A 27,019-nucleotide genomic window follows, 5' to 3' on the forward strand; every position below is an offset into this window, starting at 1 on the left:
ATGGAATAACCTGGTCATTCAGTATGTTCAGGTAGTCGCTAACCTCATTCTTGGAGCACATACTGTTGCTGAACCTAGACCTGACCAACTGCAGCAACCCCAGATCATAGCACTGCCCCCACAGGCTTGTACAGTAGGAGGTAGGCATGATGGGGGCATCACTTCATCTGCCTATCTTCTTACCCTGATGCGCCCATCACTCTGGAACAGGGTAAATCTGGACTCATCCGACCACACGACCTTCTTCCATTGCTCCAGAGTCCAATCTTTATGCTCCCTAGCAAATGGAAGCCTTTTTCTGGTTTGTCTCACTGATTAGTGGTTTTCTTACGGCTACACAGCTGTTCAGTCCCAATCCCTTGAGTTCCCTTCGCATTGTACGTGTGGAAATGCTCTTACTTTCACTATTAAACAAGCCCTGAGTTTCTTCGATTTGATTTCACCAAACATTTAAGTGATCGCCGATCACGATTATTTAGGATTTTTTTCCAGCCACATTTCTTCCTCAAATACGATGGGTCCGCACTATCCTTCCAGTTTTTAATAATGCGTTGGACAGTTCTTAACCCAATTTTAGTAGTTTCTGCAATCTCCTTAGATGTTTCTCTGCTTGATGCCAATGATTTGACCCTTCTCAAACAGAGTAACATCTTTTCCACGACCACGAGATGTGTCTTTCGGCATGGTTGTTTAAGAAATGAGAAGCAGCTCATTGCCCCAGTTGGGGTTAAATAACTTGTTTCCAGCTGAAAGATAATCGCCATGCAGTAATTACCGAATAGGAGGCTCAGAACTATTTGCTTAGTTAAATCCAGGTGGCGACTTTTTTTTGGGACAGGCAGTGTATCTTTCTCTTGCACAACTAGTAAAAACACTATTCTGCATATATCTAATAGGACCTAAATTTACCTGGCGGGTTACTAACCCTTCAAAGGTGCAGCCCATTGGCAGGCACAGTAATTAAAGGGCTTGGTCCATCTCACACATTGGTAGCATATCGCTAGGATATGCCACCAATGTCAGACAGGTGTGGGCAACATCTCTCAGACCCACATCTATCTCTAGAACAGGGCCCCCAAAGTGAAGAAGAGTGTACTGCGCATGCACGGAGTGCTCTCCATTCAAGTCTATTAGAGTTCTGTAAAGAGTTGGCGCTCGGCTCTAACATAAAAGTGAATGGAAGATGGCCGCACTTGCATGGCGCACCCTCGTTCACTTTGGGGAGCCTATATTACAGACACGTGCGGATTCCAGAGGTGGGACACACATCTGACATTGGTGGCATATCTTAGCGACATGTAGCGATGTGTAAGATAGGCCAACCCCTTTAAGCAAATGATTTCCATCAATTTACTGGAAATCACATCACAATATGAAATTAATCCAAACCTGGTCTTCACAATGCCTGCCTCTGTGATGCAAAACTCACTATTGCTATCCCTATGTAATGCAAATATTTCTTTTTACATTAATAGATCGATGTGCTATGCATACTCTTGGTAGGTGGTGGTTCTCCAGGCAGAGATCCATCTGGTGTATGGAAACTTACAGGTAACGCTCCCTGGGAAAATGTATGCAAATGAGCCCTCCTCCAGAAGGAAGAAAACTGTCTTTCTAGTGCCACCTATATATAGGCTGGATGTCAATATCCAACCCATTAAAAAGACTTCAAACATAACTATCGTTATCAGCTAAACCAGAGACACCACCTGTGGACAGGAATGTTTCTGACTTTTTGTTCCTCATCAGTGCACAATAAGTTGACTGGATGAGATGCCTTGGAAGCAGCTCTTGGAAGGTAATGGTTCTCCTTGTGGTGATCCAGCTGGTTCAAAGGATATCTCTCAGACAACCTACTCTGTACAGATGAGGAGCAAAAACTCATAAACAGTGCTGTCTACATCATGGTCTGTTCTGGGTAGTGGGAACATGGAGCAAAAAGTACAGATGTAGCAGAACATCATTTACCGCTTGATCAGTTTTACCTCCTGTCCTATATAAAATGACATATATGTTAAAACAAGATATAACAATGTGTTGCACCAATGAGAATCTCAGCACTGCTACAACTGGTAATCTCAGCTCTGCTACATTTGTACAAGAGATAAAGACAGAACAATCATAGAAGGTCTGGTCAGATCTATTGAACTTAACCTCTAGCCCTCACTGTCAATTGAGTATATTCTCTATTCAAGGCCTCTACTATGTTCTTTAGTTACCTTTCTCTGTCTGGGGAGTAGTGGTTATCTAATACACGATGTCTTTCCACTCTGCCCATGTAATTGTAATGTGCAGGGCCAGATCTTGTTGCTCTTGGTCCCTGTTCCAAACTCCTACTGAAAAAAAGGGAAGCTTGTCAATTCCAGAGTAATTATCATCTACAACCTGGAGACAGCCTCTCAACAATATCATGTAATGGTTGCACGTCACTCCGATGGCAGGTTGACAGGTAGGATTCACTCAAAGGTGATGGCCACATCACATGGATGGAAATTTATTGGAAGCTGTCCACAAATATCAGACTGTATCGAAGGGGCGGACTGGCCATAGACCCTACAGGGAAACTTCCTGGTGGGCTGATGTCCAAGCCCTTCTCTCGGCTGCCAGCCAGGTACATAACAATTGGTGCTCCTAGCAATAATTAATGCTGGGAACGTTGTGTACTTATTTACCCGACCGGCGGCTGCAGGTGTCCTTAGATGGCTTTCTGCCCCATGACACAGGGGCTGCTTCTAGGGAGGTATTTTGTGCTGCACCATGGTATTTGGTTCTGCTGGGGCAGTATTTTGTGCTGCATTGTGGTATTTGGTTTTCTTGGGGTGGTATTATGTGCTGCACTGTGGTATTGCAGACCTCTACTTGAGTTGCCCTCGCCTCCTGCCAACTTGTGCACTCCTATGACATGGGACCACTTTTAGTTTTTTACCAGGGCCCGTTTAAGTTCCCAGTCAGCCCTTGCTGTAATGTTTTGGTCTGATCCCACACCTTCCTCGGACCATCCAACTTTAACAGTAGACAAGGATGAAAATAAATTGTGGTATAAGCCAGGGCCGGGACGACGGGTAGGGCGCCCCCTCGCTACTCATGATGGGGGCGCAATAATGGCCACATATGCGGCCAGTCAGCCTCATAGGCCTTATATACTAGCACTGGGGGGGGAGCCTTATATACTGGCACTAAGGGGGGGAGCATAAAATACTGGCACTGTGGGGGAGCATTATATACTGGCACTGGGGGGGCAGCATTATATACTGGCAATAAGGGGGAGCATTATATACTGGCACTATGTGAAGGAGCATTATGTATTGGCACTAGGGGACAGCATTATATACTAGCACTGCAGGGGGGGATGGAGGAGCATTATTTACTGGTACTACGGGGGACATTATACTATATATATATATATATATACTGGCACTATAGGGGATGGAGGAGCATTATATACCAATGGGGGACAATTGTGGGGTACTATCACTGTATACATTTGGGGGCTGAATTGCATAATCTGTAACAGTCTCCATCTACCATGTGCTGTATAGTAACACTGGTGTCTTCTAATGTGGCAGAAGGGCCTCTGACTGCTTCTTTAAAATGTTTTTAGATCTCTTTATTAGGAAGTAATGTCATGTTGTATCACTGGCGAAGGATAGCCTTTAAAGACTTGTCTCATCACAGCTGATCCTGCCACTAAGATCCCTAGAAAACCGCTAGGAAGTTGCTGTTGGCCTTTTTGCTCTACAGCGGTTGCTATAGCGGAAATGTAGTATAACATGCGGCAATTCAAATATACCTTCCATTCATGCAATATATGGATGGACTGAATAAGCCCGAGCAATAAACTCTGTCTCAAAGTGGGGAGTCCTGAGAAGGAGACTGCTGATTCCAATGTCTACCCTATCGTGATACCCCAACAAACTGAACATTTTTGTGATGGCCCCAGCAAAGAAGGAACGCATCATCGGCCCATCTATAGGGGTCTCCTAATCAATGTCCAAATGGTATAACTCCTTTAAACTGCCCTAATATCCTGCATTATAGAAAGGACATACAGAGACCACTTAATTTTTCAGCACACCACATTCCTGCTCCATTCCCAGAACATGTCAGGGACCTGACATGGTATAATAGGCTATAATAGGCATTTATTGAGACACACTGTAGCCATTCAATGAAATGAGGTGAGAAAATGAATATTAGACATGTATGTGTATGATCTTATGACTTGTGCCTAGATATGTTTCTGTGAGTAGATTCAGATCCATCACCTTCTCAGCCTTCTACACAAACCCTTGTAAGGGGCCAAAAACATGAAAATGTGCATAAAATTAACATTAAAAAGAAAATGAAGAAAAAATATTGTGTGGCTGCATCCTGTCCTTAGCAACCAGGGTCCATAGTAAGCAGGACATACAGTTTACTATAGGACATTACCTAACACTATAGTACTACATAAACACATATTACATACCACATGTATCATAAATACTAACCAGACTGTGCCAATGGTCTCTATAATTCTAGCCTTTCAAGCTAATTAGAATTTTTTTATTTTCCTTCCAAACCCCCTTACGATCAGATCGGAGATTACGAATTCAGTTCCACCATTGCCGTATTAGTTCCCACAAAGCAAAGGATATTGTGCAGCATCTCTTGATCTGGCAGTAGTATGATGCTGAAGAATAATGGTTTTGATGGCTCGCATGGCGTGGAATTGTCAAGCCCAAGGCCATTTTCTAACTTTCTTGTACAATATGATTTGTGTAGATGAATCCCCTCGAGAGAGAGAGAAGTACTGGAAACTAACATGTGTGTAGTAAGAGATATCTGTAGAGCCACGTTTGTGGACATCTACTAAAACTGAGGTCTACGTGTTACAGAATGGGAAGGACAAGTTCATTCACCTGCTTGGCAAGGTGGCATCAAATTGTATTCCAAAAAACATTAAAAACTGACATAAAGAGGATCTCACAGAATGTAAACTGTCGCCATTCCTTTAGAGCCTCTTCTTCGATGGTTCCGTCACTGTTTTCCTTTTTCTTCTAGGTCCTTCCCCCAACCGATGCCGTTAGTTTCAGCACTCGATACTAGTGAATTGTCAGGTGGGTGATCTCCATCACTTAGTGACAATGAGTTGACGTTTTATTGACACCTAACAATTCACAAGTATTTGGAACAAAGATAATGGCACTGATTGCAGTGAAGTGGCGATTGTAAAGGCCTACTGCCATTACGAGGATGTGAAAGGTCCTCTTTAATATGAAGTAGCAACCACACAACTTTCAACTAGGAATAAGAATCTGAAACGCGTAAGCATTCTTTTCTGTTTACTATTTCCTATCGAGAGGATTTTTATGTTTTAGGATTCAATTTTGGATGCAAGTGCTGGGTAGACCTTGTACTCCAGTCAAAGTGAACTCCATGCACTGTATCATAAGAGGCACTTCATGTGGGTGAGCTGGGATGATCTTCTTTCTGAACAGTTGTGGAATGTGAACTGGTAATTTTGAGTTTTCAGAAGCCATACTTTGTTTTGTTGACAAGCTAAGCTTGTTCCTGATACAGAAAACAGCAAACCCTACCTTGTGTGGACAATGAGTTAGATACATCTCAAAAGTCCAAGATAGAAGAATATTAGAAGTTGACTTCATAGCATTGACTGCGTGTCTAGTTTAGCTCAGATAGAGTAGATTTGAAGAGGAGCGGTCACCTCCCCTGACAAATTATTGCATTCCCCATGAAATAACAATTCGGAGGCATCTTTCTTTGAGCTCTGCAATGTGCCATTACTATCGGTAACCAATGATGTGCTCATTCTTACTTATCTACCTTTAAAGAGTCCAACTGTATGCTTGTTGCCTATTGGTTGGGTTAAGACAGGAGAACATATATTCTTACCAGTTGGAGACGCCATTTTGCAGATATTAGAAAGTTTTACAAAGGTTAAACAAAAGTACATAGGTAATCAACCATAATAACAAAGCAGTATAACCACAAAGTGAAATGTCACCTGCAACAATGACAACTGATAACAGTAAAGAAGACATTGAAGAAAACCTATCATACACAATTTTGAGCACATTGAGTTTCTTCACTGAATAAGCCATGTGATTAACCAACCTTCTGTAATGTTAAAAAAATGGATGCGTGCGCATGTGTTGAAACTTGGGTAAAAGTTATATGCTGCTAAAACAAAAAGTAAAATAAGAATTTCTCCAAAAGATTCTGTATTCAAAAACTGAGGCAGGAAACAGTTCAACCTAAAAATGTGAAATTCAAAGTAACAATGAAAGAGCAAGGATTTTTGTTATAGCAACAGGCAGTACCTTTGAGGAGGCGGAACACTAGGAGACCAGGATCTAGTCCGACCTATACTATCTACATGGAGGGATCCTGAGCGGGAACAGTGATTTGATGACATGACCTGTTCTGGTACGGATAATGTTGAACTCTGCATATCACGACCATTGTGCCGAAAATCTGTGAAAAGAAGAAAAAGTGCAGTATAATCAGTTTGGACATTTCAAAAGTAGATACCTGAAATGGATCATAATATACTCTGAAGGGAACCTGTCAACTGGTTTATGCTTCCCTAAACTAAGATCATCTAAGGCTCTGTTATTATAAAGAACTATATTTTACTCAAAGAAACAGACTGAAAGAAAAAACTATTATAGCAAAGCTTTCATTTTTCAAGAGCGCAATGAGGAATGAAAGCTGAGCTGTGATTGCTCTCTATGGACAACATAGATTGTTGTTCTTTTAAAGGGAGTCTGTCACCTCCATATGGCCATATACAGTGCTTCCATGGCTCTGTAGCAAACCTATACAGGATTGTAACAGTACCTTTGTTCTTTTCTTTAGACTTGCACCAGCAGGAAAAACGAAGTTTAATTCATATGCAAATGAGGGCTCGCAAGTGCCCAGGGAGGAGTTCAGTGTGTAGGAGCCCAGGCTGCTCTGCCTTCTTCTCACTTTACTCCTCCCCCCTCTGCCTTTGCCCGCCCTCCAAGTCTCTTGCCTCATCGATAGGTCCGGACTTGGAGGGCGGGCAAAGGCAGAGGCTGGGGAGGAGTAAAGTGAGAAGAAGGCAGAGCAGCCTGGGCTCCTACACACTGAACTCCTCCCTGGGCACTTGCGAGCCCTAATTTGCATATGAATTAAACTTCGTTTTTCCTGCTGGTGCAAGTCTATAGAAAAGAACAAAGGTACCGTTACAATCCTGTATAGGTGTGCTACAGAGCCATGTAAGCACTGTATATGGCCATATGGAGGTGACGGACTCCCTTTAAAGAGTTACATAAATCTTCCCTATCATATAAAAAATTTCCAGGCATGGGAAGAAGTATCCATTGGGTTCCTCCCCTCCAGCTTTTTCTTCCCTGGCTAGAGGAATATAGACAGTCAAATGTCAATCATGACGAGCCAAGTGGGGAGAAGCCAGAGAAGAATGCAGTTTTTCCCCACCTGGTCATCTCTGAACGGCCACAGTGAATTCACTTTAAAAAAATAAGGGCTTGTTCACATCACCGTTTTTCTTTCCGTTCTTCTGATCCGTCAGAAGAAGAGAGAGAGAGAGAAAAAAAACGGATCCTGTTGCATCAGTTATGCATAGGATTTACAGGATCCAGTAAAAAACGGATCCTGTTGTATCAGATGTCATCCGTTTTAGCCATTTTCATCTGAGATCCGTTTTTTGGGACGGAAACAAAAGTACTGCATGCAGGACTTTTTTCCCTCGTCTAAGGGTACTTTCACACTAGCGTTATTCTTTTCCGGCATTGAGTTCTGTCCTAGGGGCTCAATACCGGAAAAGAACTGATCAGTTTTATCCACATGCATTCTGAATGGAGAGAAATCCGTTCAGGATGCACCAGGATGTCTTCAGTTCAGTCTTTTTGACTGTTCAGGACGGAGATAATGCCGCAGCTCAAACAGATGACAACTGATGCAACAGGATCCTGAATTTTTTTCTCTCTCTCTTCTTCTGACGGATCAGAAGAACGGAAATCTGAACTGTGATGTGAACTCACCCTAACAATGACATACAAGGCCGTCCACAACCTGTCTCCTCCATACATCTCTGACGTAATCTGCTGATACATCCCCACACGTTATGAGTGGTGCTGCATGGTGCAGTGATGGTGTGCCTGTGGGCTGATGGGGTCACGTGCTGTGGGAGCTTAGCCTGACAGCAGAGGTGTTGTTGGGCTATTGGGTCTCACCACCTGCAGGTGCTGTGTTACGGGGCACAGCACTAAACTAGAGAAGGGACCCACTCAAAAGCGGCCACCTTGATGTAGTAAGCGGGCCTGTGTACTTTGATTAAAAAAACTTACACTTAGTTCATTGTATACGGTTTATAAATGACTCTAAGAAGCAAAAGCTTAACACATGGCATGTGGATGTGCGATCCATATCTTTTTCTCCATAGTTTGGTACTTTGGAACTAGTTGCTACCTCTAGACATCGGAACCCCCACTCCTTCGAAACCTTAGAAAACAACCCGAAAACTCACTTTTTCATGAAGCTTGCAACCTACAATAACCCTGCCGTCATTACACTACCACCTGAGCAGCTTCTACCCTCACCTACTGTCTCCTCCCTTCCCTTGTAGATTGTAGGACCTCATGGGCAGGTTCTTCTTTGTACCAATCTGTCATTTATTTGGTATAATTGACTTGTTTCATGTATTATCCTATGTAAGTTAAACTCTTTTATATGTATGGAGCCCTGAATGGCTTTGCAGGGTGAGATGTAGACTACATATTAAAGGGACATTTTCTACATTTGTATTTACTGAAGAACCTTCTCTTGTACTGCTCCTTGTGCCTAAGGCAAAGGTCTCCTCTACCTAATCTTATAAAAGTCCTCGTACATATCAAATCTGAAAGGATCAAGCTCCAGCTAAACACCTACTGTAGGTCATTCAATGCACGTTAAGAAAAGAAGATTACAAAGTTGTAATATTCTTACCTGATACAACCCCGACTCCATCATCGCAGTCATAGTCAGACACTTCACTGTCACTTATCCTTTTGGATCCTGCAAAGAAGGTTCAGTGAACAGAGGTTCTTCAAAACTAATTTGCACTTCTCCCTGGTAATCCAAGGTTTCTCATAAAAAAAACAAAAAAACAATTCAAGACTAATAACTACAGCTGGAGGAGATACTAAGGAAAGGGAGTAGGCATGAAGAAGATTAGTAGGGTTGCAGTCAAAACCTATTATTAGAGGAAACACAATGAGCAGAAACACCCTGATTGAAAGCAAATGTGTTACATGTGATCTATACTAAGAGCTTACATTGTATATTAGGAATACATGCAGTTTTTAGGCGTGCTCCTGTAGTACAACTCCATACAACCTCTGACTTGTGATACCACAATCATCAATGTTTATGGAGCTCCACTGAAAGAAAAGTGGAGAATACCTTCATAGTACAGCGTCATATGATGGCTCCAGGGGAGTGACCTGTAGGTGCCTCTGTTCACGCAGTAGGCCATCATTTAGAACATAGTCCTTTGTAACATGGTGCCCATGATGGAGCACCAAATGGGGGAGATTTATCATCTCCCTTGCACCTGAAAAGTGGCATTAGAAAGTTGCAAACTATGGGCTTGAACTTTTTTAACTGCAACTTTTTGAAAAAAATGGTCACATCTCTGACGTTTTACGCTGCCTTTTCCACTAAGGCGGGAATTGAGTGTGGCCAGCCTCCCCGAAAAATTTATTTTCATTTATGCCAGTTGTCTGGTGCAAATAAAACCAAAAATCTACCGCAGGTCTGAGCTGTCGAAGTTTTCTGTTTAGGTGCACAAACTTTCAAGGGATGTGCTTATTTGAAGACAAGGCTTGCGCCTCGCTAATAAATTAGGTGCTTTCTCCAGTCCAGGGGTGCAAGAGATAAAGCCAACGCAGAAAGCACCAGTTTTGATAACTCTCTCCCAAAGTGACTTTGCAGCCCGGTCTAAACTTTTTGAAAAACTGGGCAGAGTGGACATTGTTGAGCGGGGCATAGCTGGCCCCGTAAATTTATTATAATCTACTCTATGAAACTTGAGTAGAATCATACCTGAAATCTACATCAGCTCCTTTGCTGGCGTAGACTTCAGTTCTGGAGCACAGACCTGCACAGATGCTCCAAAAATTATCAAGAGGAGGTCACCAAAACTATGGCACATCTGACGCCAGTGAGGGATAGACAAAAAATATCTATATAATATCTAAAATTCTGTGTGCCTGGCAAAAAACCAAAACAATTTTTTTTTCTTAGTGACAGAAAAGGGGGCAGGAAAAGGAAGGAGGAGGGGAAGCCGTCAGATATTGCCATTAGCATCCTTTCACACATTTAGGGTTTACAAGATATCCACTTTGCATTTTGCATTACCTGCCCTCTAAATGAACACTCCATAGCTCCACACCTGTCCATGGGCGAGTCTGGTATCACAGCTCAGCTCCACTGAAGTGAATAGGGTTGAGCTATAACCGCATACAATCGGTGGACATGTGTGGTGCTGTCTTTGGAAGAAAGCAGCCATCTTTTTCCTGTCCTGGACTTCCCCTTTAAGCCCAGCACAAGGCCTGAGGGGGTGGAGCATGACACAGAGATTCTCTCTTTAGTGTTCTTCAATCCTGGCCCTGCACCAGGCATAAAGCATGGATCGATCTTACTCGGAGTGTTCCCTTAAAATGTGATCATTGGTCCCCTATATATACTGTAGTTAGGCGGTATATAGGCATCAAGCAAGCAAGGTGGACTACAGGGAGGACTCTGGCAATAACATATAACATATGGACACCATATGATATAACGGAGTAACCGGCTGTGGTTATACCATACGGTGCATATGACGACATGCATAATGATTCTGTCGCATGCTGGAGTTACCTGAATTATATGAATATGGGCCTCTATCTGGAAAACAAATATTAATATGAACTGATGTCAAGGGAAGACCAATATGAAATCAAATATGTAGCAGGGAGATAACGTAAGGGGAAAAAAAATCACATTTTGTAACGATGTGAAGATTTACTGTGTAATTACATTTTTAGAATATGAAGTAATATCATAAATCATTGCTGAAAATTTATATTTTTTTAATTTTTTAATAATTAGTATCAAATGTATAGCAAATATCTCCGCTACATACCATAGCATTCCTGAAAATGGTAAAAATAATAATAATAATAATAATTTCACTCTCTACAGCATGCAGTCCCATGTAAGGGAGAAGTACACGGCAGCTTTGCTGTAAATTTACTAAAAACTGCACAATGGAGGTCAGTGGATGGGGAAACTCAAACATAAGCAATGCCGTTTCCTGTCATGTTGCTCCACCTGCTGTAATCATAGCGAGGGTCGTGGTTGACGACAGTTCTGGCAAGTTCAGACCAGTCGATCTACACAGTCAATGGCGGGGGTCTAAGGGTACGTAAACACGAGGGTGGTTGGGTCAATGAAATCGACGTGATCCCTGGTCTCTATAGTAAATGAACAGTCAGTATGTTATACACTGATTGACGGCCCAAAAATATACAGTATGGGCCCAAAACATTCAAGTAAAGTGCCAGTATTTACAGAAAGCAGTTGTACTATAGGGACCAAAGATGTACAGCGCCCAAGAGTAGTGGTGTAGCTATAGGGCCTGCAAAGGTAGAAGTCACACTTGGGGCCCCGATGTCTGAAGGGACATAGACATCTTGGTATTATAAGCATGGGGGGCCCAGGAGATTTAAGTTACCCCTCTACCCAAGAGCACCCAATGCTGAGCACGTACCCTTGACCACAGAAAACGATGAGTACAAATTTTGTTGGATGGTACATGCAAAAGTGATCCCATGTAATAATGAGATTTTTACATGATCATGAATGAAGAACTGAATCCAATTTATAGTCAGTTAAAGGGGTTGCCCCATGAAAAATATTCTACATTTTCAAAACCAGCACTTGGATCTGAATACTTTTGTAATTGCATGTAATTTAAAATGCATTCTAGCTAATATATAGCGCCACCTGCTGTTTGCTCTGTTTCTAATTTCTCTGTCCTGCTCACTGAGATGGCCGCACATGCTCAGTTCTATCCTTCAACTGCAACTAGCTACAGCAGAAAGGACACATCCCCTGAGAAAAGACATGCACCCTAAACTACCAGCTGAAATAAATCTAGCAGAGCAATTTAGGCAATAAATGTGGAGATCTCTGGACCCATGTGAGGTACAGGGCCAGTTCTAGCTTTGTTAGAGATCGTCATGTAATATATATTTTTCATTCCTTACATTAATCATGGGATAACACCTTTAACAGAAATGTAATAACGTTGAGGTGGCTTTTATATGTTATTATTGTGCTTTTCTCCTGTTTTATATGGATGGCCCATGTGGTGGAGAAATAAAACTCCCCAGGATTTGAAGGGAAGTTAAAAGGGGTTTTATGACACTGAAAGAAGTTTACAGGGCGGCAGGAGAGCGAGGCTCAACGATTATGGGATGTTCATGTACGTGTCACCACGCATGTACGGATACAGGACATCTTCACTTCTGGTCTGGCAGGGACAGGAGCCTCAGCGCCGAAACCAGGACGCTTTGAAAAGTGAGTCCTTTTTTATATTGCTGTTACACGCTGTCCAGCCGCTCTGTAAAATGTTTTTGTCACTGTCACACGACTCTTAAAGGGAACCTGTCACATTAATCTTGGTGACTGATCTGCAGCAGGCTATAGAGCAGGAGGAGCTGAGCTGATTTAAATAGTAGACAGGATTAGTAAAACTTGCCCAGGGTGTGGATTTGGATTTCTGTACTAGAAAAGCATTAAGTAGCACAGGATTTTTACCCTATTTAGATAGGTTGTCCTAGGATTAGAAAAACATTGCTGTATTCTTCCAAAAACAGCACCACCCCTATCGATGGCTTGTGCCCGGTATTGCAGGTCAGATCTATTGGAGTCAATGGGGCAGAGCAGTAATACCGCTCACAACCTGTGGACAGGGGTGGTGCTGCTTTGGGAAGAAAGAAACCATGTTTTTTCCAATCCTAGCCAACCCCTAAGATGAAAAAAATGAAAAAAATACATTAGTAATGGAGTCTTGGCCACACAAATAAGTGGAGCTACACTTTAAGGAGTCGTCTGCCCTACTTACTACAAGCCACGTGGACCACAAATCAGGAGAACACGAGAAAACAATACATGAAGTATAAAAGCTAAATAAAATATTCTACATAACATACACCTTTAAGATAGCTTTCAAAATATGTTGTATATAAAGTGGAGGAGACACTGTAAGGACCCATTTACACGGGAAGAATGTGATGTGACACAGTGACCCAGAAGAAAATCCAACTAACTTCCCAGTATGACCAGTCCCCAAAGGTGGAATTATTCAATGTACTTGTGTTAAGAGATGCATGCATGAAAGTGTGGCACAGACACGGTGCCCTACGTCACACGGTCCTGTGAGAGGTGGAATGCTGTGAAAGAGGTGAATCATAATTTCCAGGAGTGATTCAGCCATTTTCACAGGATGGCGACATTTGCAGGCAGGGAGTGATGTATTACGATTTGCTTTTCAGATAATCACCATCTGTTCTTATAATCAAAGAGCACATTTTACAAATGACTGCATTTGAGTTCTAGAAAAAAAGTAATATTCTGGGTAAAATTCATAACCCGAGTTTTGTCCAGACTTATCTTGCTTCCCTGAGATATTACTTGCTATGGTGGCTTCATTTCAAAGCTCTTCCACCAGGTCAGTCCTGGTTACTGACTGTGCCGATGCTTTCTTGTGTTGGTTAAAACTTGCCCACGCCCTAACCACCTAAGACTTCCTGTCACTTAGCGACTTAGTGTTCTTTGGCCCCAATTAATTCCCCACAACCTTGTTTGTGGGACTTGTCTAGAGAGGATCCCGGCAAAGGTTCTCATCAAAATATAAGGAGATGCAGCCAACCAGTTGTAGACCTTCTTTCTGCAAGGTTCACAGAAAGAAGGGAGTTCATGCAGTCGAGGCAAAAGGATTTTTCTATTGCATGATGCACAGTCAATCCAAGTATCAGATGAAAGAATAAAGCCTGGGTACACCTTAAAATTTGATCTGCATTTAAAGGGCACCTGTCAGCAGTTTTGTACCTATGACACTGGCTGACCTGTTACATGTGCACTTGGCAGCTGAAGACATCTGTGTTGGTCCCATGTTCATATTTGTCCTCATTGCTGAGAAAAATGATGTTTTATTATATGCAAATGAGCCTCTAGGAGCAACCGGCTCAGTTTTCTCTGCAATGACAACACCCCCGTTGCTCCTAGAGGCTCATTTGCATATATTAAAACCCTATTTATCTCAGCAATACGGGCACATATGAACATGGGACCAACACAGATGTCATCAGCTGCCCAGTGCACATGTAACAGGTCAGCCAGTGTCATAGGTAAAAAACTGCTGACAGATGCCCTTCAACACAATTTTACTATGAGGAAATTAAGATATGAGGGTTCAGCCGACGGGTGTCTTGTACCGACTCCACCAAACACAGTGTCCATATCTCCGGACCTCCATGTTCCACCTGAACTAAGTGATAGATGGTAATATACATATAATAGCTATCATCCAACTCCACAATAAATATCCACGTTTGCAAACTTATTTCCAAGGGGAGAGGGGAATAAGCTGCTTCCAGACAACTCTACAGATCAGGCATATTAAAATGCAATATGCCTGATCCTTCTTTCCCTTGACATCTGCTGGTTGGGACCTCTAGGCATTAGCTTGTCAACTAATCGGTAGGGTTCAGACTACAGTTATCTAACGTGCATGGCCGGCTTTAGACTTTTTAATGTTCAATCAGCAAATTTAAATAGATGTTTTAATGCCCTATACATTTCCTAACGATAGTTCATTATTTTAACTCCTGAATTAGTAAAAAGGGTAATTAGCATATGAAAGAGAAGCTGGAGATTGAAATCAATGTTCAGGATGGGTCTCTAGGTAGCACACACGAACTGATTACTGCTGAAGACCTACTTTGCAATCTTCTAGTTGGGCTCTCCCCGTGTATCTGCCTCCGTTGCATAAATGGGGACGGGTGGGGTAGTGGCAATGAGGACACATCATGCGTCTGAAGCTTGTACCAATGTGGCTCATCATCTAAAAGTGCAGTTTCTAATTCGATTAGAATCTGTGGGAATAAAAAATAAGTAGTCAGTATGCAACAGAGAGGACAGAAACACAGCAAGAGAAACGCAAGGAAATTATTGAAATCTTAAAACAGGATTCACCAGTGAAGATCAATCTATGGAACTTATCCACCAAAGATCAGAAGATCACCAATAAACAGACCTTCAGTGGCCTTCTTCTTCTAGCCTGGAGCTAAACATTTTGTTCAGACCTTTATTACTTATATCTCTTTTCCTCGGTGTCTACACATGAGTGTCTCTGATTTGGTTGATATCTGTAGTCAAGTTAAAGAGCTTCTGTCAGCATGATCAACCCTATTAAACTAGGCATATTGCCTAAGTAAGGTTGATCATGCTGTGAAAAACTATATAGTTCTTTCCTCGCTAGGGTAAATAAGTGGCGACAAACAGCTTCTTTCACTCTTTTCAGAGCTCATCAGGCTTAGGCAGGATTCTGAATCTCCTTAAGGAGACCAGTCCTGTATGGAAACTTATTGGCAATGCTCCATGGGAAACAAATATGCAAAGAGGTATCTCTCAAGGAAGAGAGCCATCTCATCTCATCTTGTAAGCAGCTCCCTATGAGTCAAAATCCAACTTTCCAACAAGCTTTGGGATTTGACAAAGGAATACAGCCAGACCAGACATCCGTCCATAGACAACTGTTTCATGGGTGCTTGCCCCTCATCAGGAGGAAGGAAGCTGGCAGGCTGGGTGCAATGCCTTGAATACAGCTTAGGCAGGGTGCTAAATTTGCTTAAAGAGACCAGTCCTGTATGGACACTTACTGAAAGTACTCCATGGTAAGGAGACGTATTGGCAAAGCTCCATCGGAAACTACGGTAATATGCAAAGAAGTATCTCCAAAGGAAGAGAACAATCTTGCCAGCTCCTCCAAACTGACGAGGGGCAAGCACCCCCAAAACAGCTGTCTATGGATGGATATCTGGCTTGGCTATATTCCCTTGTCTAATCCCAAGGCTTCCAAGACTTCCAAGAGGTGGTGCTAGTGAGATGGTTCTTTTCCTTGGGAGATACCCCTTTGCTTACAAAGCTCATCAGAGAAGGATAGGCTCAAATACATCAATCCAGTCCTGCTCCCACAGTAAATCCTACTCTCTTGTATACATGAGTTTTGATAACCTACACCTCTGTCATTCCTTCACGGTGTATGTTATAGGACTTGTCACAAAAACAGGAATGCCCTGTGTCAGGTACATCATTATATGTCTGCTTAGAGGGATTTCATCACTTTGCTGTCAGTCGCGGAGATGAATTTGACTTCATGTCTACCTTTGTCTGTTGAATGTCAGTAAACTGTCTAATATGATGAAAATCTGGAATGCAAATGTACTTGTCTTTTTTGGATAGACTGACAAGTGAAAACTGTGCAACACGGGAAAAGGCACTTGATAATGAGTGTCAGGGGATAAAACAATAGGACTGTCAATCATACAGTAGCCCAAGGTCTTCCCCGTGGGGCAAAAAATGAAAGGAGACATTCTGTAGGACCATTCTCCAAGTTCCTTATGTAGGGATGTACCTTGTCACAATTCCAGACATAGACTATCATGAATAAATCTTAACCTTAAATATTCATTAATACAGTACAGAATACAAGACTGGGGTAATTTCACACAATTCAAGTCTTCTGGTCTGTTTATGAAATAGCCATTAGGATAGAACTAGATGGTGACTTGTGTCTGAACTAGGGGCTGAAGAGTCATAATGCATGTGTCTGATGGGTCCATCCACACAGAAGAATTGAGTGGTACTAAAGTTGTCTCATAGCATTTGCCACCATGAGATGCAAAGAGATTACAATTTAGTGCAATTTCTGGGTGATGCAACCATAATCAATGGAGGTTACACGCATCCGGCACAGGATACACATTGGCCTCATTTATCTAATTCCATGCACTATGAGGAACTTCTACGAAAGGTTAGGGCCACCTCGGAAGTAGTTACACAACCCAACGGCATGAAGGTTGCATGGATGTTGTGCAATATTTGTTATGCCACTAAGGTCTCTTTACATGACCCTGTGAGGGGCCATAACGAGCAACAATTGATGACAAAACATGTCAATTGGGGCTTATTTATACAACCATTACACAAGCCAATCAAACCTATGAGTGGGGCAAATGATCATTACTATGCTGTGGGCAGCACCACCCTGTTTATACAGGGAGACTGGGCTGCCGACCAGACAGCATTTTCTGTGCCGTCAAACAAGTGTTGACTCATTGGTTGACTGATCGGTGATGGGTTTACACATGCTAATGATCAGCCAGATGAATGTTCTTACTACTAACTCATGATGAACAGCCCATGTAACACCCTTAGGGCTCATGCACACGACCGTATGCCCTCCGAGACATACGGTCCGTGAGTGGGTCATATGTCCCGGAGCGGCATACATCGTGTGCACAGGAGTACACAGAATCATAGGTTACTATGATACTGTGCGCATCGGGCCGACCGCCAGACTATTGTCCTGCACTCATATAATATTATGAGTGCAGAACAATAACCCCGCGAGCGGCCCGATGCGCACAGCATCATAGTAACCTATGCTGCTGTGTACTCCCGTGCGCACAATGTATGCCGCTCCGGGACGTATGGCCCGCTCACGGACCGTATGTCTCGGAGTGCATACGGTCGCGTGCATGAGCCCTAAAAAGTAATTCATGTGGAAATGTTTTTTTTTTTATTTGGATTCTCCTGACCTGTTTTGATGATGTAAACCAGGGATGCCCAACCTGCAGCCCTCCAGCTGTTGCAAAACTACAACTCCCAGTGTGTCTGGACAGCCTACAGAAATGAGGGCATGCTGAGAGTTGTAGTTTTGAAACAGCTGGAGGGCCGCAGGTTGAGCATCCCTGATGTAAACCAATCCCTCTGGTTTATTTCCATCCTGTATATAGCACTTATTGTTACGGTATCCAACCAAACCCATGATGCATTTCTTCTTTCTCTGCCACAGCTCCACCCACACCCCTAACAATGCCCAGCTAGTTTATAGCTCCTCCCACCCAGCTAGTTACATAGACACTCCCCTATCACTGCCCCGCCCATGGACATAACATCACAGGAAATAAGAAAGAGCTGCTTGGACATGGTCATGTGACCACAGCCCAGGACGGGAGATAGCAATAAAGATAAAATAAATAGATTACAGAATTACTGTTACCTTCATAAATGATTATTTTAAAGGAAGCTGATGCAAACCATAAAACCCCTTTAAAACTTTAAAATTCTATACAGCTCTTACCTGTGTCTAAATATTAAGAATTTTTCCAGAATTCACTGCATGATATTGTATAATATATACTATAATCTAAAGATCTATGTTTTTGCCTCATTGGTTATGCTTCCATTTGCTGCCACAAAGACAGATGCTATAGGTACAGAGCTATCCTCCCCTGGAAGGAATGCTTCTAGAGAAGAAATCTATGGCTTGCAATAGACCATGCCGCCATCTTTTTTTTTATGTCGAATTCATAAGGTAGTAGTATTGTGTAATAAGCAGGTGCTGCACCACTGATTTTTGGAGTTGATGGGGGGGGGGGGTCTATAACATCTTGGCATTAGCGTGACGTTCCAAAAACTCATCCATTAACACTAAAAATACTTCCTGCCCCAACGGCTACAATTGTGGGTTTAGTTCAATGTTCCGTACACTGACACTCATTACCAGGTGATGAAATTTAGGTTTTTGGTGACATAGCTAGGAAATAAAATAACCTGTTATTAAATCGAGTTAGGAGCCCCTAAAAATATCCCAAATAGCTAATAACACAGCCTGATGAGCGCAGAGGTTCAGCACAGTCACCACAGGCACATGCTGCAACTTTGGGAATTCAGCCATAAATTAAGTGAATCACAGATTGTGCTGGTTATATACCACACAGTAGGCTCTTACGTATGGTTGACTACAATTTCCTACACATCCTTTCTTCCGGTCTGTTCTTACGTGCCCATTGTCTCTGTCCACTTCCATAGTCACCATCTTTGACACCAAAATGTGTTGAGAAATGGAAGTCAGAACGGATCCCATCGATTTTAATGACATTCTGTTTCCTTCGAGAATGTCTTCAAATTATTCATGGCTTGTCATGGTGACAGATGATGTTGATGATGGACAGGATAATGTTGCACATAATGTTTTCCTGTCCATTGTAAATGACGTCCGTCATCCCATCCATCATCCCATCCAATATTTTCTTTTTTTTAACATCAAACTCAACTGGACAACCGAGGCAGTGGATCGAAGTATCAGACGTCACAGATGACATCCATTTTTTCCATTCATCATCCCATTGATTTCACTGTAAAAACTGGATGATGGATGGGACATCTGACGTTGTTCTGTTTACCTCAGTGGGGAATGTGTGCTCAGATCACTCAACTCTATAGGGCTGTAGAAGTTGGAGAGAATGAAAGCACAGATAGACTACTCTCAGCTAAGCTTATATGTGGGGAAACTATACACATCAGCTGAAAAATCCAAAATCAGTGTCAATTTTCTTTTTTACAATAAGCCATGTCTGTAACTCTGCCCATTACCATTAGTATCTATATATGCCCAATCCCGCCCAGTTCCCTTTGTGCCTCCATACACTAGTGTGCCCCCACACAGTAGATAAGCCCCCTGATTGCGCCCACACAGTAGTTATGCCATCACACAGTAGTATTGTCCCCTTAGTGCTCCCACACAGTAGATAACTCCCCTGATTGCCCCCACACAGTAGTTATGCCATCACACAGTAGTATTGTCCCCTTAGTGCTCCCACACAGTAGATAACTCCCCTGATTGCCCCCACACAGTAGTTATGCCATCACACAGTAGATGCCTCCTCAGTGCCCCTACACAGTAGATATGTCCCCTTAGGGCCCCCACACAATTACTATGCCCCCACACAGTAGTTATGCCATCACACAGTAGATATGTCCCCTTAGTGCCCCCACACAGAAGAGAACTCCCCTGATTGCCCCCACACAGTAGTTATGCCATCACACAGTAGTATTGTCCCCTTAGTGCCCCTACACAGTAGATATGTCTCCTTTGTGCCCCTATACAATTACTATGCCCCCACACAGTAGTTATGCCATCACACAGTAGATATGTCCCCTTAGTGCCCCCACACAGTAGATAACTCCCCTGATTGCCCCCACACAGTAGTTATGCCATCACACAGTAGATATGTTCCCTTAGTGCCCCCACACAATTATTATGCCCACAGACAGTAGTTATGTTCCCTTAGTGCCCCCACACAATTATTATGCCCACAGACAGTAGTTATGTTCCCTTAGTGCCCCCACACAGTAGATAACTCCCCTGATTGCCATCACACAGTAGATGCCTCCTCAGTGCCTCACACAGTAGATATGTCCCTTTACAGCTTGTAATAATAATTTTAAGAAAATAACAAAAACACTCATTTCACCCCATTCCCCCAGCCAATGGAGCTCATACTGCTGCCCCCAGCAGCAGGCAGGATGAAGTGACGTCATCACGCCTGTTGCACTAAGCACAATGATCATCATCCCCCAGCGATCAGTCCCCAGCCTTGCAGCCGTAATGAGGTCACCACATTGTGCCTGCTGGGCAGAGCACCTGATGGGTGAATGGTGGAGCAGGGAGATGATGGTTACTTGCTTCACCATTGCATACAACTGTCTCTGCGCCTTCAGGACACAGACACAATTGAAACCGGGATACAACTCAGCCGTCCCATCACCACAGGGACATTTGCTGAAATTTGTGACTGTCCGCTGGATCCAATACAGTTATGTGTTATGTGATTCAAAATGTCATTAAAAATCTATTGGCACTTTAGAAATATCTTACATTTCTTACTATTAGATTTATTTTTTTATTGGTTTGTCAGAATACCTCTCCTAAGAATTCACTTTCTTCCTCTCGAACTCTGGCTTGATCCCAAAGTGTGATCTCCAACATTCGTTCTCTAAACTCTCTTCGAGGAACTGGAGAGTACATGAACGTTTGGTTCCATTTGGGTTCTAATGTTTTCTTCACAGTCTTTGTTCTCCTTTTGTTCTTATCACTATAATAAAAATACGAAGATGTCATATATTTATCTTGATACTGTACTGTAATCAGAGGATTATTATAACTCGGTTAAGTCTTCAGCTCCCTGCAGCCCTGGTAGTTTTCTAGAGTATATGCTACATTAGTTTTCCTGCCAACCATCTGAACTCCTACATAGGTGACCACTATTTCTGAGTAGTATTTGACAAATTTATTTTATTTCTAAACTTCTTTTTATTAATATATAGATTATAAGAACATGAGTAACAATACGACAGTACAGTATTTCTTATACATTGTACAGCTTGAATCACCCGGAGGTTTACAGTCTTGTCTGGTACATAATGAATAAACATATGTATCACTACAATAGTACATTCACATTAGTACAGTAATAGTGACCTCTGTAATGAATCGAGATGGAAAAGAAACATATGCGGATAATTCAGTCATCAGAAGTTATCAATACTGAAAAGTGAGTTGGTTAACATGAGGGATAAAAAAGGGGAGGGGGGCGAGGGAAAGAGGGAGGGGGGAAGTAAAGGCTACAAAAATGTGTCTCTTTACCATTAAATAGTCTATAGGGGAGAATGTGAGAAGATAAGCTGTAGGCTAATATTAAATGGAAGGACAAATAACTAAGTATCTCACTCTCTATCGGACACCTCATCAACTCTCAGATAGGGAAGCATCTAAATTTAGCCCAAGGGTACCAAATCTTCTTGAAGAAGGTGTGAGTCTTAGGCCCCTTTCACACGGGCGAGTATTCCGCGCGGATGCGATGCGTGAGTTGAACGCATTGCACCCGCACTGAATACCGACCCATTCATTTCTATGGGGCTGTTCACATGAGCTGTGATTTTCACGCATCACTTGTGCGTTGCGTGAAAATCGCAGCATACTCCTCTTTGTGCGTTTTTCACACAACACAGGCCCCATAGAAGTGAATGGGGTTGCGTGAAAATCGCAAGCATCCGCAAGCAAGTGCGGATGCGGTGAGATTTTCACGCACGGTTGCTAGGAGACGATCGGGATGGAGACCCGATCATTATTATTTTCCCTTATAACATGGTTATAAGGGAAAATAATAGCATTCTGAATACAGAATGCATAGTAAAATAGCGCTGGAGGGGTTAAAATAAATAAATAAAAAACGTAACTCACCTTAGTCCACTTGATCGCACTGCCCGGCATCTCGTCTGTCTCCTTTGCCGAACAGGACCTGTGGTGACGTCACTCCGGTCATCACATGTTCCATCACATGATCTTTTACCATGGTGATTGATCATGTGATGGATCATGTGATGACCGGAGTGACATCACCACAGGTCTTGTTCCTGCAATGAATGCTCACCACAGGTCCTGTTCAGCAAAGGAGACAGAAGAGATGCCGGGCTACGCGATCAAGTGGACTAAGGTGAGTTAAATTATTTTTTCATTTTTTTAACCCCTCTAGCGCTATTTTACTATGCATTCTGTATTCAGAATGCTATTATTTTCCCTTATAACCATGTTATAAGGGAAAATAATACAATCTACAGAACACCGATCTCAAGCCCGAACTTCTGTGAAGAAGTTCGGGTTTGGGTACCAAACACGCGCAATTTTTCTCACGCGCGTGCAAAATGCATTACAATGTTTTGCACTCACACGGAAAAATAGTGGGTGTCCCCGCAACACACCCGCACATTTTCCCGCAACGCCCGTCTGAAAAAGGCCTTAGGCCCCTTTCACACAGGCGAGTTTTTCGTGCGGGTGCAATGTGTGAGGTGAACGCATTGCACCCACACTGAATCCTGACCTATTCATTTCAAAGGGGCTGTGCACATGAGCGATGTTTTTCACGCATCACTTGTGGTGAGCGCGGTGACATTAGCGCAGGTCCTGCTGAATGAAGATAGAAGGACCTTTTTCAGGTCCTTCAAGAAGAACAAAGAAGTAGATCCCGGCTGCGCAATCAAGTGGATGAGGTGAGTAATGTTTTTATTATATTTGAAACCTCAAGTGACATTTCACTTGGTATTCTGTATTGAAGAATGCTATTATTTTCAATTATAACTATGTTATGATAGAAAATAATAAAATCTACAGAACACCAAACCCAAACTCGAACTTTAGTGAAGAAGTCCAGGTTCGGGCCTGGGTATCACATTCAGTTTTGTTTTTTTAAAGAATAGCATTCTTTAAAAAACTGAACATCAGAACGCAATCACAGACAAAACTGACTGCAATTGTGTGCCTACTCGCGTGGTTTTCCCGCAATGCACCCTGAACGCATCCAGCCCTTACCCGTGACACCCATGTGAAAGAGACCTTAGTCTCCCAACTTGCCAGCTCCTCCAGACGGAACAGAGAGTCAACTTTTTCCAACCACTGTCTGAGCGTTAGGGGGAGAGTCTGACTTCCAATAAGTGGGGACTAGTATTCTGGCAGCTGCAAGGAGGTGTTTTATTAGTTTCAGTGTATGTTTAGGGAGTTTATCTGGGAATAAATGTAACAGGCAAATCTCTGGAAGTAATGAAAGATTTGTACCTGCAACTAGATTAATCTGGGATAGGACTGATGACCAATACGTTTTTGACTAATTTCTGCAGCTACATGTGCTGAGGTGGTCATGGGAGGTTCTAGCGTATCTTCACCTCCTAGAGAAATAGTCTTGCTTTCGGTCACTTTGACTCAAAGTTGGATAATAGAGATGAGAGAATTGATTTGTTAGAATCAGAATTTGTTCAGAATTTTATTTATTTATTCTGATTTGGCAGATTCAGAATTTGTTCAGATTAATTTGGGTTAATTCTGGAGCAGAACACAGCACAGGGATTGACCATTTCGGCCCCGCAGGATAACATGGGGGAAGCATTTCTGTAGCGGCCAGGCGACACACTGAAAATTGTCCCTTTGCTGTGTTCCTCAATGTAAATAATATTTTTTTGCTTATTTTCTGAAGCTAAATACATTCATTCATTTCAATGGGGATTTAGTCCGCACAGAAATCCACCCTTAGCTTTCTTCTCCTTTAGGAAGGAAAGCTAACTTGCATATTTGTTTCCAAGAAACTCAGTGGAGCGTTGCCTGGCTTATGGGACTAGTCCTCATGCGTACTAGCTACCTAGATGCTCTCCATAAAAAGAAAGCATATCTCCCCAGGATACCAACCAAGGCCTCTCACCTAGCTACGCTAGGGGCCATCTAAGTTATGCTTCAAAGCCTGTTTAAAAGGCTAAGCATTGCCTTACTGGATTGATACCTATACCCATCTGGTGGCTAACAAAGGCTTAGTTTTCTGTTCCTATTGGAATTAAAGCTCATTTGCATACCAAGAGGAGTCTTGTCTGGCCTATAACATCGCATTTCTTTGCAGGTTCGGACGAATAGGAATTCAATTAATTTTGAGAAATTCACTCCTTAGTGGTGAAGATTAAATACAAAATCGTACAACTTTAGGGCTACAACCTGCAATGCATTGAGAGAAATGAGTAGGACCAAAACATATTATGAGCTTTGTGCACTGGTGCGTACTAAGGCCTCTTTCACACTACCGTTTTTATTTCCCGTTTTGCGGTCCGTTTTTTGCATTCCGTATACGGTCCGTATACGGAACCATTCATTTCAATGGTTCCGCAAAAAAAACGGAATGTGTTCCGTATGCATTCCGTTTCCGTATTTCCGTTTTTCCGTTCCGTTGAAAGATAGAACATGTCCTATATTTGGCCGCAAATCACGGTCCGTGGCTCCATTCAAGTCAATGGGTCCGCAAAAAAAACGGAACACATACGGAAATGCACCCGTATGTCTTCCGTTTCCGTTCCGTTTTTTCTGAACCATCTATTGAAAATGTTATGCCCAGCCCAATTTTTTCTATGTAATTACTGTATACTGTATATGCCATACGGAAAAACGGAACGGAACAACGGAACGGAAACGGAACCACAACGGAAGCAAAAAAACGGAACAACGGATCCGTGAAAAACGGACCGCAAAACACTGAAATGGACATACTGTAGTGTGAAAGAGGCCTAAGAGAGGAACTTGGGTGTGATGTTTTGTGGTAAGCAAAGGCTTTAATATCTACCATTTTTATTCGGCTTTCTAAACCAACACTGGTGACAGAGGAGGTCCAAGCTACTCTTTGGTACGTAGAAAGAAACCAGTTTTATAAATGGCACGTGGTAGGTAGGGGACCATAATACAAATTTTGGATTGGGACTCAGGAGCTTCATGTCATACCTTTGATATACCTAATGAATTAGATATTCCATATCTACTGTGCTCAATGAGGGTCAGACCCTAAGACTCCTTTAAAGATGTTGATTCCCCTATTGCCCATGATTTGCCATTTGTTTCTGTATCTTCTACTTGATTAAATGGAGAGCAACCGAGCATGCTTGGGAAAAAGGGACCAGGAAACCCTATTCTTTGGGTAGGATGCAGCTGCCAGACCCATACCGATCATACTTATGGTATAGTTAGTTGATGCTTTATGGGAGAGCCCCTTTAAGACCAGGGTGCTTAATTAAAAAATAACAGAACCTTTGCTTTTGATGCAGCCACAGACCACACAGTAGTTAACAATGTTTTTTATGTTTTCTTAGTTGACCCCTTGATTGCACTAATAACGCCAGGATTTCATTAAAAGTATTGACATATTTTACTTATTAGAAGATAGGAATCTCTGCACTTGGCAGATGCTATATGAGAATCCTCTAATGAGAGGAGAGTAAATTTATATTGGTTATCTCCAATTAAAATACCTTAATGACCTTCAGTAGGAGATATGAAACCTAATTAAAAGTTAGCTGGTATTTGAGAATATACCCTTTGTTAATACCACGCTAATGAAATTCTATCAGAAAGTGGCAAAACCAATAAACACTTGGTTTTGGGTGCAGAGGACTTCTACTTCTGAGGACTGAGAACTATTCACAGCAGGGCGTATCTAATGGCTCATTGGCCCTTCTGCAAGAGTTCAGCTTGGGCCCCCCTTCCCTCAGTGCTTTGTGGGCAGGGAAGCCCATAGTTTTCATGCTGCCTGAGCAAAAATTGAAACGGCTCCACCCCATGCCAAATTCTTGACCTAACCCCTTCCCTCCAGCCAGAGGTGTAACTTGACCAGCATGCACTTTCTATAATGCCAGTGTCTTATGCGGCACAAGGGTCTTTGGCCCCCTCAGGCTCCTGGGCCCGTTAGCGACTGCTACCTCTGCAACCCCTACAGCTACAACCTTGATTCACAGACATTGAGAACATTTGAGATACTGTAGGCCACTGCAACCAATAAAAAAAAAAGTTAAAAATAACTGTGACTTCTATTGGCTGCCGCACCCTGGTTGTTGGAGCTTCTTCTGGTGAAAACATTATCATACTGCTTAGAAAACCAGTTTATGGGTCAGTGGGAGATCCATCGTTCAACTGTGATCTGTGGTGGGAACACATCAGCAAGTGTTCAATTTCCCTGTAGTGCCACCACCGGATACATGAAGAATTACAAAGTTCCCATTGTCCTTCTGTCCTTGTAATGTTTGCCAGGTCCTCCAGGGACAGAAAGAGACAGATGCTAATAAATGAGCAAGCTTTCATGAATTGTTTACTGAGTGGATACACTTCTATTTGGATGCATGAGCCTTCAACCCAGGATTTGAGCACCACCTTCTTCCAGAGAGGCAATTGATTATTTAAAAAAATAATAATAATCACTGAGAAGAGGCTTCTTTCTGGCCACTCTGTCACAAAGCCCAAATTGGTGAAGTGCTGCATTGATGGTTGACCTTCTGTAAGTTTCTCCCATCTGCACACAGG

General features: G+C 42.5%; 1 protein-coding gene across 16 annotated transcripts in view; it reads right to left on the reverse strand.

Moving 5' to 3' along the window:
• Positions 1-27,019, reverse strand: part of RIMS2 (regulating synaptic membrane exocytosis 2) — a 578,844-nt gene that overhangs the window by 183,461 nt on the left and 368,364 nt on the right. For 9 of the 16 annotated variants that reach the window (XM_044295802.1, XM_044295800.1, XM_044295798.1 and 6 more), the window contains 6 exons: positions 21,068-21,239; positions 15,017-15,170; positions 10,888-10,914; positions 8,974-9,042; positions 6,324-6,477; positions 2,220-2,336 (listed from right to left, as the gene is read on the reverse strand). In XM_044295802.1, the coding sequence (XP_044151737.1) occupies positions 2,220-2,336; positions 6,324-6,477; positions 8,974-9,042; positions 10,888-10,914; positions 15,017-15,170; positions 21,068-21,239 (693 nt within the window). The remainder of the gene's footprint in view (positions 1-2,219; positions 2,337-6,323; positions 6,478-8,973; positions 9,043-10,887; positions 10,915-15,016; positions 15,171-21,067; positions 21,240-27,019) is intronic. The other 7 variants (XM_044295812.1, XM_044295801.1, XM_044295797.1 and 4 more) reach the window with 2 other exon arrangements.

The sequence above is a fragment of the Bufo gargarizans genome, chromosome 5 (assembly GCF_014858855.1).
Source record: "Bufo gargarizans isolate SCDJY-AF-19 chromosome 5, ASM1485885v1, whole genome shotgun sequence".
NCBI classification, from domain to species: Eukaryota; Metazoa; Chordata; class Amphibia; order Anura; family Bufonidae; genus Bufo; species Bufo gargarizans.